Genomic DNA, 15,201 nt, shown 5'->3' on the forward strand with positions numbered 1-15,201 from the left:
AATCTTTGACATAAATTAACATTTGTAGTGCAAATTTTTAATTCTTTCAACATTTTTACTTCTAAAAGGTTTTTTTCTTAATATCCAAAAAAAAAATTAATATAGTAAGTAATATTTACTGTTAAAAAAAAAATCTGATACAGATCGCATGTGCCTCAATTGGAAACCATGTTATCTCACATAATTGATGTTGGCATTGAAATATTTTTCTATTTTTATTACTTCCAATTTTTTTTTTTCCTTTTTATTCCTTCAATCCAAACATAATATTAATTTAATTCTTTTTATGTCGCACGCTCCAAAGTCATTGCCGCGTGCCTGGAGCCGACCATACCATATCTTTTGTTGCATCTCTCTTTTCTTACATTTCGGTAGTACTAAATAAATCTGACAACTTTAAAGTCTCCTATAAAAACCTCTTTCAGTCTCCCATTAACAGAACCTCGTTCTCTTCTTATGCTTTAACACTCGGATCCGAGCAAAACATCCACTACCCAAAACAACCAAAGTCGCCACTTCTACTCTCCTGTAAAACCAAACTCAAAAACCTCAAAGAACAGAACCAGAAACAGAGGCATTGCTGTGAGAGTGTGAGACCCATGTCTGAAAACGGACACCATTAGCAAATCCGACAAAGGCCCATTTCTCAAATTCAGATTTTAATACTACCCATTTGACTATTTTTCGTTTTTCTTTACAACAACGATTATGATGAAAATTCGAGGGTTCAGGCTTGGACGCAAGCTAGTGAAAATTTTTAAATGGATAATCCGACCCAGAAGAAGAAACTACAGGATTAGTTTCTTGAGACCTCCGACCCGACGCTGCAACCCATTATCCAGAATCTGTTCTTTTGCGAGGTTTCTTCGACGTGGAACCATGGGGCTGTCAAATTCGAATTCGGATGCCGGTTATATCCAATTGGGTGAGAAGGGAGTGAAGCGGGTTCGGGTACCGAAAGGGCATCTTGCAGTGTACGTTGGCGAATCAGAAGGAGACGCGAGGAGGGTGTTAGTGCCTGTGATTTATTTTAATCACCCGCTTTTTGGGGAGCTGTTGAAGGAAGCGGAGCGGGTTTACGGGTTCCACCAATCGGGTGGGATCACGTTGCCTTGTGGAATTTCAGAGTTTGAGAAGGTTAGGATGAGAATTGCTGATTGGGATAATTGCCGACGGAAACAAGATCGTCGTTGTTTGTAATGATATTTTTCCCTCATATTTTTATGGTGTATAAATATTTGATTTAGCTAATTTTTGTGAATATAGGATGTCAATTATTTTTTTAGGCTCTATTCTCTCTCTTTGTCTTTTCCTCTTTTTCTCTTTTTTTTTTTTTTTTAAACCTCAATTGAAAATTTTTGGCCATTAATTTATCAGAATCGTACCCTTTTTCTTCTTTTAATTCCTCCTTTTAATTTGCACTTATCTTACTTCAATGGTGACAAATTAAGCCTATTTGAAGGGTAAATTTATATAATTTTGAATATTATTTGTTGCTACAAATCCAAGCTTATCTTATTAGCTATTCATGCAAACGGCTACAATGCGTTAATGTCAAAGTAAACGATAAAAGTGTTAGTTTCAACACCGTGTGTGTGTATATATATATATATATATATATATATATATATATATATATATTTTGAACCATATCTTTATATTTGTCATTCAACCTTTAACAGTTTAGAGCTTTGAAAAGTAGTAAAATTGTTGTCTATTTATAAAACATAAGAACTTTCAAAATTTTATGAACATTGTTATGCTGTTAGGGTGATTGAGTTTGATGAGATATTGAAAAATTATTCAATTTTTTAGAACCTAACGCGACACATAAATCCCAGGGACAATGTCGCAAAACAGACCATGTGCAAGCTTGACTTGGTAAAGAGAAAAAGAATAATGGTTAGCTTAGTATGAACAATGATGAGAGTTGGTTAAGCCACAAAAATAATTAAGATTGGAACTGTCCAAATATAAGAATCAACGTGGCCCTACAGACTTCTAAGATTTATTAATAAGCTCAACAAGATGAAAGACAAAGATCTAACACTTGATCTTAGCCAAACGACTTGGTCTATGGGGAAAGATAAATTCATGGAATTGTATCCGAAAGCGTGTTAATGTTATATATATATATATATGAAGGTTGAATATGACTTGTTTTGATAAAATATTAAATTTTTAATTTTATCAATATGCATTTAATATTGAATAATTTCAATCTAAATTATAAGACTAAAATGTCTTATCAAAACAGGGAATTAGGGAAAAAAAAAACAAAAGAAATTCAAGGTTTAGTCAAAGAAGAAAAATGAGAAAACAAATTAGATTTTCATTTTTCTTTTAAGAGAGGATCCTTGTCAAACTTCTAACAGCCTACAGGCGACTAAGCACATATTGAATTTGTGAGGTTTAACTTGTAAAATGGGAAAATTGGACCGCAATTTCTGGCAAAGTCTGAAGAAAGCAACATTTTTAATCAATGGTGATGTCCATCAAATAACTGTTGCCCACTTCATCAAGATAAAGAAATTAATCAACTCAATTAATATCGTAGCTGTCTTTTGATTGCAAAAATACAAAGCGGCAGGAACCTTGTCAATCAAATTTAATGTCAAAGCCATATAGATTTTTTCCATAATCCCTAACCCAAATCATACATTTTGGTGCAATCATATAGCTCTAGTTCTCCTTTGATTAAGGTATATGTAGAACATGGACAAAAATAGTAGTCCATGAGAGAAAAAGCGGGGAAAACCTCCTTTGCTAGTTGTCCATGACTTTAAAAGGAAGAATAATAGAATAACACTATCAATCAAATGATTATAGATATGAGAGATTGGAGGACCAACGTCCTCTAAGAAAGGCGAAGGAGGCAATAAATACTATCAATCAAATGATCAGAGATATGAGAGATTGGGGGACCAACGTCCCCCAAGAGAGGCGAAAGAGGCAATAACGTGGCTATAGAGCCTTAACATACAATTCAATCCTCTCCCTCTATCCTACTGGCCTTTGCCACTCAATTGATCGCTTTGTCATAACTTTTAACTCGGTGCATATAAATGAGAACCTCAAAGTCTATTACCCCAACTTGGCCAAAGGAACTTTTCCGCAATTTAGGGCTCTACAGATTTATACACCCACCTCTCCTTCACTTTGTTTTCGGATACTCTCAACCATAAACAAGTGTACTCATCCATCAGGCAAAATTTCTCTCTCAACCAAATCAACATCTCCCCCTAGTCAAACTAGACTATGAGAATGAAGAAAATGCCCAACTTTTGTTTATTCTGACTAACCCATATGGCGGAGGTGAGATGGGCGAGGCCATAATTCTAGTCCAAAGTCCATCTTTAACTTTTGGACTTGATACTTTAGTACACAAAATGTTTTGTTTGCGATTAGCAATGCATTGACCCATTAACTTCAACATGCCCACCGACCCAAATTTTTGGCAACGGCAATCACGGACAGCTTACCTCTCATTGCTTAAGTGGCTAAGCCCAAGACCCATTCTGCCCAAACTCAAAACCCCAACAGGCCCTCTTCTCCTTGAAGTGAAGCAACTCAGAACTCACCCTCAGACCAGAGACTATATGTCTAGAAACAACTGTTACTATTGTTATTTTGTATTTAATGTACATAAATATTACTCACTATTAAAGATAATATCAGTTCTGTCAGTTTACCTTGACTTAAACTATTTATGCATAAGCTTCATCTATAAACAACTGCCGGGTAGGTAGAAATATCTTATATATATGCACGATAGAAGTGCAACTAGCAGAATAACAAACATATATATAACAGTAATTTTGAAAATAGTAAGGTTTAATGGTAGTAAATTCTTTGTTTATATTCCTCAATCAAGCGCTATAGCCTTGATTTGAAGGATGACATTGCAATGGATCATGGGCGCTGCATGCTGCAACACAAGCTTCCTCCACTAAGGATTGGGAAACACCACTATTGCAAATGTTCGCGAATGCACGCATGTGTTTCATACCGTATTGAGTTAGAGACCCGCAGTGTGTTTCGAACAAGCGAACCTGGAATGAAGATTTAGTTATGAACAATGAAGAAAACAGACTAGTTAAATTTTGAGCGGAAAGAGACTAATACCATAGATTTCAAGCACTGCCAGTCATCAACAAGGGGCAAACCAGGTTCCCTGACAGATTTGAGAATGGCAGAGCCTTTTGCTGGTCCATACAAGAGTGTTCCAATCAAGTCAATGCTGCCATCCAAGTGAATTCTATGCCTCATAATCTCAGTAATCTGTTTTAGTGTTTCTTTCTTCTTTGATCCATCTTCTGAATTTTTGTACTGTATAACAAATGATAACCAACATCCATATCAAGTCCACTAAACAAATAGACTACCCTTTCTAATTTAAACAAGGACCGAAGTTCTGTTCCCATTCAAAAAACCAAAGTAATGTCTCCAAATTCTAATCAAGAAAGTGGTCTACTCTTCTTTTTTTTTTAATTCTAAATAGCTAACCATGTTGAGAGATGCAGGCTTCTGATTAGTATAGTTTAAGTATGCAACTCTCTTTTGATGAAAGAGTAAAGTCCATTTTAAAATTTGATAGAATGATTTATAAGAAATTAAACAAAGGAAAACTAGTTATACTAAAAAGTATAAAGATCCAATGCAATGTGAAATTCAATGGTAAAGAACCCGAGAAAAGAGTAGAGCCCAAGCTCACCATATGCCATAAAAAGAGAATATCTGCATCTCTCTGGTTAACAGCTTCCATGTGGGTCTCAGGGCTCAACTCATTTGGAGGAAAGTTTACAGTTGCAGGATCAAAGCCTTGGTACAAATAAAGTTTTTCAGCTTTGATGGTTGTATTCCCATATTCCATCACATGTGAACCACCAAAAGTGTAAGAGTTGAAATTGGAGGTCCGTTCCCTTACCTGCATAATGAAAATTCAAGAATTCTCAGACATTAGTATTTAGTATTTCCAATAAAAAATTCAGTTGCCGAAAAGTAAAAAAATAACTAAAAAATTTGCTGAAAGTATGTTCTGCTTACTGTTTCATATTGTTGCTTTATGGTTTCTCTCTTCAGATTGTGAGTGTCACTGCGATCATAAGAGTATATATAAAAGAGATGATCAGCGAATTCATTACAGTAACTGAAATTAAAGACCTACCGGTAATAACAAGTGCTTAAACATGAAAATTATTATATCATAACGGGGAGAAAAAGGCTTTTTCTTCCCAAAGAACTGGAGAAGAGAAAAATAGTTGGAATTGTGATAAAATCACGTTCACTAGAAAATCCCATGAATGTATGTAAGATCAAACGGCTTGTTACTAATAGCTTTAATCAAGCTGATTTGGGGTCTCCAAAAGGTTCAAAGGAGAATAACCGCATACCTGTCCTCCATCCAAGCCACACTGTACAAATCTCCTAAACAAGTGATGTACTCTGGAGGTGGAGGAGGTTTCATGCCAGGGCAATAAGTTCCCCAGCTGTTCTCTTGTGCATTGGATGCTGTTGTTACATAAATATTAAGATCTTTGGGCATTATGCCTTGAAAGATACTCCCACTTTCACAAGCTTCTACATATATAACCTGGTAGCATCAGAAATGCAATGTATAAGATCATAGCAAGTGTAGCGCATGAGTAATTGTGAAGTTAGAAGATCTCTTACCATCTCTTTGTAGCTTCCTGCTGCATGTTTCTTCTTCAAGACATCAAGAAAATCCATGGCATACAGATATGGCGGATTTGGCATCCCTTGAATCAAATTTCAAATTAGTTAGACCTTTGAGGTTTTCTTTACATACTTTGCACAGATGAACATTGAATCCAGTTCAGATACTGCTTTAGCTTTTAGATAAGCAGCTGCAATAGTACTACTAGTTTTGCAGAAAGTTTTTTCTTAATAGTATGGCAATCAGAATTCTTGTATTTCAGCAAAATTAGCAGAAGCTGGCCCCTTTCTTGAAGCTTCTCACCAGAAATTATCCCTTATTTTGTTGAAACTTGAAACAAGTAGCCATACAATGGAGTATACATGATGCAGCACAAAGAAAGTCTTTAACGTACCGAGAATACCAGGGCCTCCATGATCTGAGTAGTAAAGGAATATTCTGTCATTGGATTTGCTATCAACAACCTTTCCACTTCCTCCACTCAGTGCACTTTTGTTACCAAGAAGTACTGCATACAAATTTGAGGCAGTAACATGCTCACCCGTATAATCCTACCATTATGATCCCGCCGATCCGATCAATATGGTTATATTAAAGTAAATTCAAGTGATTAATTTAGACAAACTCAAATTAAAGCTTCCCCACTTAAGTTAGCAGTACATGCCTCACAAGTAAAAAGGTGACAAAACCTATAGATAATCAATATATTTGATCAGCCAGCCAGTTGGTAACTTCCTAGATTTTCAGAAGAGGAATTATTGTGGGTCTAATTCAGGAACCTTACATAAGATTGTTGAAAAACATCCAGGTAAATTCAGAATTAAACAATAAATTCCAGGTTAATCAAATATGATGATACATCCAAGTAGCTAGTCAAGGTTAATATGTATAAAATAGCAGATGTATAAAACAGACGGTAATGGCGAATAATCTACGACAATTAAGTCATTTAGAAGGCCTTATTAGCAAGTAATTTTATTCATCAATGGTTAGCTATTTTCTTTTGGAATTTTTTAACTGACAGCAGGCTTAAACTTCAATTTTTCTGTTATACTTTGGTTGGAATGTCTTGTTTCATTTGACTTTTTGCACAAGTTTACTGTTCATTCCCATTACATTATCCTTTTTCTAAGCAACCACTTTTGGGAGAGTGACATTAGCTCGTTCATCCCTATGTTAATAAATTTTATGTGGAAGTTCACATTTTAATGACAATTAGGTCCTAGAATTACATCCATTAATCTACCACTGTACTTCAAAAGCAGCAATAATGACAAAACGTCCGCCCATTTTATCAAAATCAAAGTGGCCCACTACTATCAAATTGATGTCAAACGACATAAAAAGCAACCAAACAACTCATAACACCACAAATCATGATTAAAAAATGTTATAACCTTAAACAGTTCGATTATTGCTAAGCAAATCATGATCCACATATTTTACAGATATATACCACAGATTTTTTTCTCTTATTTTATATAAAAATTATCTGCCTGTCTCTCAGATTTTTTCTTAATTTATACAAGAACTTCAGCCGAACATTTTTAACTCTAAGTAAACCTCAAATTTCTACACCATTCCTAACCCAAATTAATTAATTAAATTCAGGTGCTTAAGTCATCCTTGATAAAAACAAGTACTTAATGAGTCTAATAACTCAAAACTAAGTTTGCACGATAGAGACTGATGAAGAGTATGCTCACTTACCAAGTTACCATCGAACCTAGCTGACCCATTTATCTTTTGTTGAGTGGAAGGAATGTTATTACCTTAGGCACGCCAGCATAAACATCGTGGCCTCGGGGATTGTTGATGATGACTCCTGGCCTCGGATTCAGCTCATGCATGGCTATGTCATCGTACATAAACACAACTATGTTCTCTTCCTTCAGTCCTCCTTTCCTTAATAGCTGATAGGCATGGCATACATCTGCCTGTAATTGCATCCAAAAAAAGTTTGTATCATGTTAAATAAAACTATCCAGTGTTACACATGTAATACAGTACTAGCACTATGTGTTGGGATTTGCCTTGAATCTCAGAATCCCACATCGAAAGTTAAGTAAGTTTGAATTTGTCTTGTATCCCACATCGGGAGTTTAGTAAAGGTATAAAGGGTTTCACCCTTATAAATAAGATGTTTTGGTTTTAGTTTAGTAACCTCAGAGAGTTAGACACCAAGAGAATAGCTAAGTGAGTAGGCTATTAAAGGGTGTAATTGGGTTTTGGGTTAAGTTTTGAGTAAGGAGTTTTAGGAGACTTTTCTCATTCTAAAAGTCTCACAATTGTAAAGATTTATTTGATAGTGGATTAGATTTGGAGTAGGCCATTTTGAGTTGGGCTGAACCAAATATATTTGTGTTTTCTTATTCTTGATTTGAGCTTGTTATTTTGTGTGTGGTTGCTGCGCGTGGGTATTGTTGTTTTTCCCAACAAGTGGTATCAGAGCGAGGTTCGAGGTTCGTGGGTCCAAGAGATCGTGAAGCAGTGTTTGAAGATGTCTGAAGAAGGTATGTCTGGTATGTCTATGTCTAAGTTTGAGATTCCGTTATTTGATGGAAAGAGTAATTTTATGTTATGGCAAAGTACGATTCAAGATCTGTTAGTACAACAAGGATTGGATCAGGCATTGGAGAGTAGTAAGCCTGAAGGAATGTCTGATGCTAATTGGAATAGGATTCAGAAGAAGGCTGTTAGTACTATTAGATTGGCGTTAGCTCCAGAAGTAAAGTACAGTGTGTTGACTGAGAGTACTCCGAAGAGTTTGTGGGATAAGCTTGAAGGTATTTATGCTTCGAAGTCGTTGACTAATAGATTATGTTTGAAGATGGATCTGTATTCTCTGAAGATGGAAGAAGGTATGAGTCTTCATAATCACCTGAATGAATTTAATAAATTGGTTTCTCAATTGCTAGCGATTTCTGTTGATGAGTTAAAAGATGAAGAGAAAGCTTTAATTTTGCTGTCATCTTTGCCCAAGTCTTATAGGCCTTTAGTTCAGACTGTGTTGGTAGGCAGGTCTACTTTGAAGTTGGATGATGTGACTGCCCTGTTGCGTGAGAATGAAAGGTTTATGGGAGCTCAGAACTCATCACCTGGGGGGAGTACACTAGCTGTAGAGGGTTTTGATCGAGGGAGGACTCAAAAGAGGATTGATGGATCAAGATGGAGATCCAAGTCAAGAGACAGAGATTACAGTGAAGTAGAATGTTATTATTGTGGTGAGAAGGGACATATCCAAGTGCGCTGCAGGAAGCTGAGAAGGGATATGGCTGCTTTCAAAAGGGCGAATGATGAGAAGAAATCAGATGAAGAAAAGAGTGATACTGCTGCTGTCTTGTCTGATGATGATGATGTTGTTTTGACAACTTGTGTAGATGAGACCCAGACTTTGAAAAGTGATAAAGGTTGGGTTTTAGATTCAGCTGCTACAGTTCATGTTTGCAATGATAGGAATTGTTTTGTGGAATTGGATGAGAATGAAAAGTATGGAGATATTGTGGTTGCTAACAAAGAAAAGGTGCAGATTCAAGGTATTGGGAGTGTTCGCCTTAGATCTCACAATGGTGTTATTAGGACACTTCGTCATGTAAGGTATGTACCAAATTGTCACTACAATTTGATTGCTTTGGGTGAGTTAGCTTCTCGGGGGTACACATTTTATGGTAGTAATGATTGGTTGAAAGTGTATAAGAATGGTAGTGTGATTCTACAAGGGAATAGGGTCAATCACTTGTACATGTTTGATGGAAGCTCAGTTGCTGGAATGCCTGTGATGAAAGAAAAGAAAAAAGGTAAGCATGTTAGCTTTGCAGATACTGTTGAAGTGTTTGGAGATTCAAGTCAAGGGAGGATTTGTTGGGATTTACCTTGAATCTCAGAATCCCACATCGAAAGTTAAGTAAGTTTGAATTTGTCTTGTATCCCACATCGGGAGTTTAGTAAAGGTATAAAGGGTTTCACCCTTATAAATAAGATGTTTTGGTTTTAGTTTAGTAACCTCAGAGAGTTAGACACCAAGAGAATAGCTAAGTGAGTAGGCTATTAAAGGGTGTAATTGGGTTTTGGGTTAAGTTTTGAGTAAGGAGTTTTAGGAGACTTTTCTCATTCTAAAAGTCTCACAATTGTAAAGATTTATTTGATAGTGGATTAGATTTGGAGTAGGCCATTTTGAGTTGGGCTGAACCAAATATATTTGTGTTTTCTTATTCTTGATTTGAGCTTGTTATTTTGTGTGTGGTTGCTGCGCGTGGGTATTGTTGTTTTTCCCAACACTATGTCCACCACTTAGAAAAAAAATAATAAAGATTTGTAAAAGTAAATAGAATCTTTTTAGCTAAGGAAAGACAGAGAAAATAAAGCGATGAAAAGGGAAAGAAAGCGATGAAAATTAATAGAATTATTAATTTCTCACCGATGCAGAATTATTTTAAAAGAAAAAATAGTCAGGCCGGTGTTTGATCCTTTTGTCAGTTCATTGAAAAGAGTTGAAACCTTATTATGAGTTGATAAATGCTTTACCTGATGCCTGTAATTACCATAGCCAGCGGAACCAGCTACAAGAACAGCCCATGTTGTTCCAAGTTGCTGATCATCTATATCTTGTGGTTCATCTTTTTCTATGGGCAGTCGGATTCCAGACTCCCACTGATTCAACCGGGCGGCTCGTCCAACGTTTATTGCTTCAAAAAGCAATAATAAAAAGAAAAGTAAAGGTGGGTTCTGGAGGAAAACAGAATATTGTTTTGCCATGGATATTAAATATAAAGAGTGAAACGGTTCAACAAAGCCGACAACAGGTAAGAGGAGAAAGGAAATGGAAACTGATTCTTGAAGGGAAAGCAGGGGGGGGGGGGGGGGGAGAGAGTTTTAAAGTAGAGGTGGCAAAGCTGTGTGAGATGCCATGCAAAGAAGAGGTTGACACCTGTGGAAAGAGTTTCAGAATTATGGGTCCAAAAATCCTCTGCTTGAAACAACTAGCTTTGTTTTTTTCTTCTGTAAGTAGTTTGGTTTATCTTGACGGCTTTACTTGCTTCTACTTCTGGTCAGGGAACGGATCGAAAACAGCTTTATGGGACAAACCAAAGTCTAAAAGTAAGAGTATTGGAGAGGTTTAAGCTTGGTTGGTCACGAATCATGTTTAAAAGTTGTCCCACAAATTCCGTTGGTAAAGTTTGGCATGTTAAGATTTTTTTCTTTTTGGTTTACAGGTCTGTTAAGATTTTAGACTTCTGAATCTGGGAAATTGTATGCAGGACAACTGAACTATGATTAGATAAAGCATATGCTGCCTGATTTTCCTTTTTTATATTCTTTCCTGGAAAGAAGTTTTACAAGGCTAAAAGGGGGTAATTTTATACATAACAATTTAAAGCAAGATAAGAGATACAATAGAAAAAAAAAAACGATTTAAAATTTTAATAATAATTATATACAAATTTAATAAAAAAATATTTTATATTTTTATATTGATATAAATTATAATATATAATTTTTATAAAAAATATGATATAAATATATAAATTTTAATATTTTATAAAATATGAATATATAAATCATGAAAGACAAACCTAGGGAAGATGAGGATATCAAGCATGATGTGCTAAAAAAAAGCGTGATCGCTTAATAAAAAATTTTATATGAATTTGATAAAATAAAAAATATATATTTATATCATATTTTATATATATTAAACTCAAAATAAATAATTTTAATGTAATAAAAATTTTATATAAATTTAATAAAATTAAAAATATATTATATATATGTGCTAAATGCAAAATAAATAGATATAAATATATAAATTGTGATTAAGAAGCTTGTTCTTGGTGTCCACCTATTAAGTTTTACAATTTGTCTGCTTTTATGTTAGAAAATTTTTTGGACTTTCAGCATTTAAGCTGGTCAAATGAGGCTGTTGTCAAGCCCAAAAATAGATAAATCATAAAGCTGGTTTGAGATAAAATGATGAAGAAATAAAAAAATTTTATTCATCAATTCAGTCGAATGCATGATTATTAATCATAAGATCAAAAATTCGACCTTTTTTTTCGGCGTTTTGAATATCTTCTTTACTTTTACTCCATGACTCTGACATAATCTAATTCCAAATTTTCATTTAGTACACTGTTTTTTTTTTTTTTAGATTTTATTTTTTGTTAATAGGTTTGGCCGGTTTGGACCATTTGTTAGATCCTTATGTTTTCTATCCCTTAAAACAAAATGATCTTTCTTTATATTATTAACTTAAGGAACAAATAGCCGGTCCTGTCTTCCGTCAATGTTGCAAGTGTCAGGGATGAGACTTTAGCTTTAAAATTGTACAGTAACGGAATACGGAGATAGTCTTTTTTGTGATTCATATCATCTTAATACAAAATTTATAATAACTTATAAAGTATTATCTATTCTATTGAATCTTATAATTTTATCTCATAAAAAATATTTTATAAAAAAAAAATAATTTAAACACTTATATCTTAAGATTAATTCTTGTATATAATCAATGTGAGATTTATAATTTTTTTTTAATATCATGACATCTTTCACTTCAATAAAAACTCATCGTTTTTGATAATATATTATTAACATCTTCAAAGTTGACTTTGATATTACTTATTATAAGTCGAGATTAAAACTCTAGGATCGCATAATTTCAAATCACAAGAATTACTTTTTTTACATTTTAAATCAATCTAACATAAGATTTATAATAATTTATAAAATATTATTTATTTTAATATATTAAATCTCATAATTTTATCTCATAAAAAATATTTTATAAAAAATAATGACGTACATAATTATATTCTAAAATGTAACTTTAACGTATAATTGATGTAAGATTTATGACTTCTCGCGTAACCGTAACACAAGTGCAGTGCCCTATCTCTAAGCATCTCTTTTTCTTCTTCTCTTTGAATGTCAGTTCTTTCAACAGTGGGATTAGCCATTTCATTGTCACAGCCATTGTCAATTATCAAATGACTGTAATCCACTTTCTTTTTTCTTTTTAAGAAAAAAAATTCTGCTTTACAATCAATTTTTAACTATTCATTGTCGTCATGTGACACAAGCCATCATTGTATAGAAGAAACAAACGCCAGCTTTCACACACAGACATATAGAATTGAAATCCTTGGAAGCAAAAGCTTTGATCTGAATGGCAAACCAATAACTGGTTCTGTTTCTTTCACGTGGAAGACAAGTTATTCCTTCCAACCTGTATGCCATCTTTTCTTAATCTTCCTGAATATAACAGATAACTGAGTATCAGAATCACACCATAAATAAATCAGAAAGGAGCACAAACTTGTTAGCCACAATAATCATAGTTTAATGGTTAATAAACATGTTTCATGAGGACACTCAATTCCCTTATCGTGAAAAGAACAAATACAGCAAAGCTCTTGCTTCTGGTTTCATTTGCTGCCTGATGAAAACTTGTCCACTCAACAGACAAACAGTAAAGATAAAACTTTCAGTATTTTCCCCGCCATGAATACCACTTCAATTTCAACTGGAACCACAGCGGAGGTTTACCCAGAACCCCTCTTGCTAACCTTGAATCAAACACATCAAACTGTACACGGCTGAGGGAATTCCAGAGAACTTGAGCAGGCACAGCAGGTAGAAGTGTTTTTCGAGCCTCAGGGGGTACAGCATCAGCTAATTCACGGCCTTTCAGCAAATGGGCATTGGCTACTGATGCCATTTCAAATATTGCATCACATAACCCCTCGCGAGAATCGAAGCGGATCTCCGATCGACCTCCCACATTAACTAGCAGTCCGTGCTTGGCTGCCACTTCTGCTGGTATGTAAGAAAAGTGACGGTCGCGGCTAGCATGATTTGGCAGTGACTTTAGTAGCAAAAGAAGGCTGCTGGCCTTACCAACATGCGATGCTGCGTGGTCAAAAGCAGTAGACCTGATACCACCAGCTTGAAGAGTCATGTATAGAAGAGTTGATGCAGTATCCTTTGCATATTTCTCCTACTCCTCAATACCCTCTGGTAGGTCAGTTACCTCTCTACTTGCATCATTGATCCGAGCTTCAACTACCCGTTTTAACCAAGCCTTGCTAATTTTACTTTCAGATATCAATGATAAGAGGGCCTGAGCTGCCGGGCGCTTAATCAATTTATTAGCATAAATTTTATCAATGGCTTCTTGCCACCAAACAAGGCGCATGAGACCAATCTTGGGATCAGAAGCAACATCCATAGCTTTGGCAGTTTCAACATTAAAGGCACAGAGTAAAAATGCAGCCTTTCGCATGTTAGGTGGAAGCTCAAGGAGGCAGAGGTAGTGATGATAATCATAGCTCCGCACTTGCATTAGACAGTAGGAGAAAGCTGCCCGTAAGCTACTACAAATACCGTTCATCAAACCCCTACTGCGGTTCCTTCTACAATGCATTACTATATTAACAGCAAGACCATAAAATGCTCCAAGACAGAATTTTTTAACTACATTGTCAACGAGTATTTTCAATCGATAAAGCAAGCTGATTAGAAACAGAGAAAGAAGATCCTGATATATGCTATGGTTTTAACTTTTATGTTCATACAATTAACAATGAAAAGAAAAAGACCAAAAGCAGCAAAAGACGAAGACACAAGCTAACATACAAATAGATAAAAAGCACATTTATGAATGCAATATATTAAAGGTTAACTATCCAGGCAAAAGATAGTGTAATTGAACCGAAGAAACTGCTTTTACAATAATACAAGGTGCCCCTATTCAATTAATAAACAAATCCAGTAACACATGGATTACAGTGGGAGTTTTCTCCAGCTACCCATCTGCTAAGACACCGATGTAAGCCATTAGCATCCAAAAATTTTGTTCCGAGCTTCGTAAATTAAAAGGGTCCCCATTTAAACTGATGCCATTCCACAATTTTCAGCAATTGAGAATGTTAATAGGAGATAACCAAGGAATCATAGGAAAAATGAGGTTTCTGAATCCTAAACGAACTTACGCGTGTAAATTTTAGCTCATGTACTATTGTACAGTGAGTAAAATTGAGAATTGATAATTCACAGAGATATTTCATCGAACATGCCGAATGCTTTATTAAGATCCAAAGAACAAAGTACCCGATTTGACCTCCCGCAAGATATTAAAGAGGGAAACGGTAAATATGGACAGCTCGCCAAGAGTGATATAAGCGTTCAAAATGGAAGTCCAAAGCAAGAGAATGAAGGCGGTGAGTTAAGCAATGGACAATTGTCCGTGTATAAGACACCAAAAAACAAATACGGCAAAGGTTTTCAGGGGTTCTGCGTTTTACCTTGAGAATAAAACGACGCCGTTGGCTTCTACCACTCTTTCATCCCATTGGCATTTATCCTGAACTCGTGACTTTTTCGTGAACCAAGTTTTCGAGTCGACGATAAGGATTTGATATCGGTGAGTTTCACATTTTTTATTTTCAATGGTTAATACTTCATAATATACAAATTATAGATATAATTCCTGAATCCCTTGCACATAAAATAAATTACAGATAACA

General features: G+C 35.0%; 1 protein-coding gene and 2 pseudogenes across 3 annotated transcripts; 1 reads left to right on the plus strand and 2 right to left on the minus strand.

Annotated features, from left to right (window-relative positions):
- Positions 1-357: 357 nt before the first annotated feature.
- On the plus strand, positions 358-1,292 carry LOC111290613 (auxin-responsive protein SAUR36 pseudogene; annotated as a pseudogene). The gene has a single exon (XR_016346669.1). The product of XR_016346669.1 is annotated as an auxin-responsive protein SAUR36 pseudogene (transcript).
- Positions 1,293-3,742: 2,450 nt separating this feature from the next.
- Positions 3,743-10,957, minus strand: BETA-VPE (beta vacuolar processing enzyme). Its single transcript, XM_022881847.2, has 9 exons — positions 10,202-10,957; positions 7,450-7,614; positions 6,072-6,228; positions 5,674-5,759; positions 5,394-5,593; positions 5,047-5,095; positions 4,715-4,927; positions 4,126-4,329; positions 3,743-4,052 (listed from the first exon to the last, which is right to left on the minus strand). Exons 1-9 carry the CDS (start codon positions 10,430-10,432, stop codon positions 3,870-3,872), a joined length of 1,488 nt encoding a protein of 495 aa, XP_022737582.2. The 5' UTR covers positions 10,433-10,957; the 3' UTR covers positions 3,743-3,869.
- Positions 10,958-12,970: 2,013 nt separating this feature from the next.
- Positions 12,971-15,129, minus strand: LOC149515980 (uncharacterized; annotated as a pseudogene). The gene is made up of 2 exons (XR_016346185.1): positions 14,980-15,129; positions 12,971-14,088 (listed from the first exon to the last, which is right to left on the minus strand). The product of XR_016346185.1 is annotated as an uncharacterized LOC149515980 (transcript).
- Between the last annotated feature and the right edge of the window lie 72 nt (positions 15,130-15,201).

This window comes from Durio zibethinus, chromosome 11 (genome assembly GCF_047325235.1).
Source record: "Durio zibethinus cultivar Kanyao isolate XHJ-2024 chromosome 11, ASM4732523v1, whole genome shotgun sequence".
Lineage (NCBI taxonomy): Eukaryota > Viridiplantae > Streptophyta > Magnoliopsida > Malvales > Malvaceae > Durio > Durio zibethinus.

Coding starts and splice junctions, on each gene's coding strand:
- BETA-VPE (XM_022881847.2), bottom strand. CDS start 10,432: ATGGCAAAACAATATTCTGTTTTCCTCCAGAACCCACCTTTACTTTTC. Junction 5,760..6,071: donor TGGAGGCCCTGGTATTCTCG/GTACGTTAAAGA, acceptor ATTTGATTCAAG/GGATGCCAAATCCGCCATAT. Junction 4,330..4,714: donor TTCTCTTTTTATGGCATATG/GTGAGCTTGGGC, acceptor TTTGTTATACAG/TACAAAAATTCAGAAGATGG.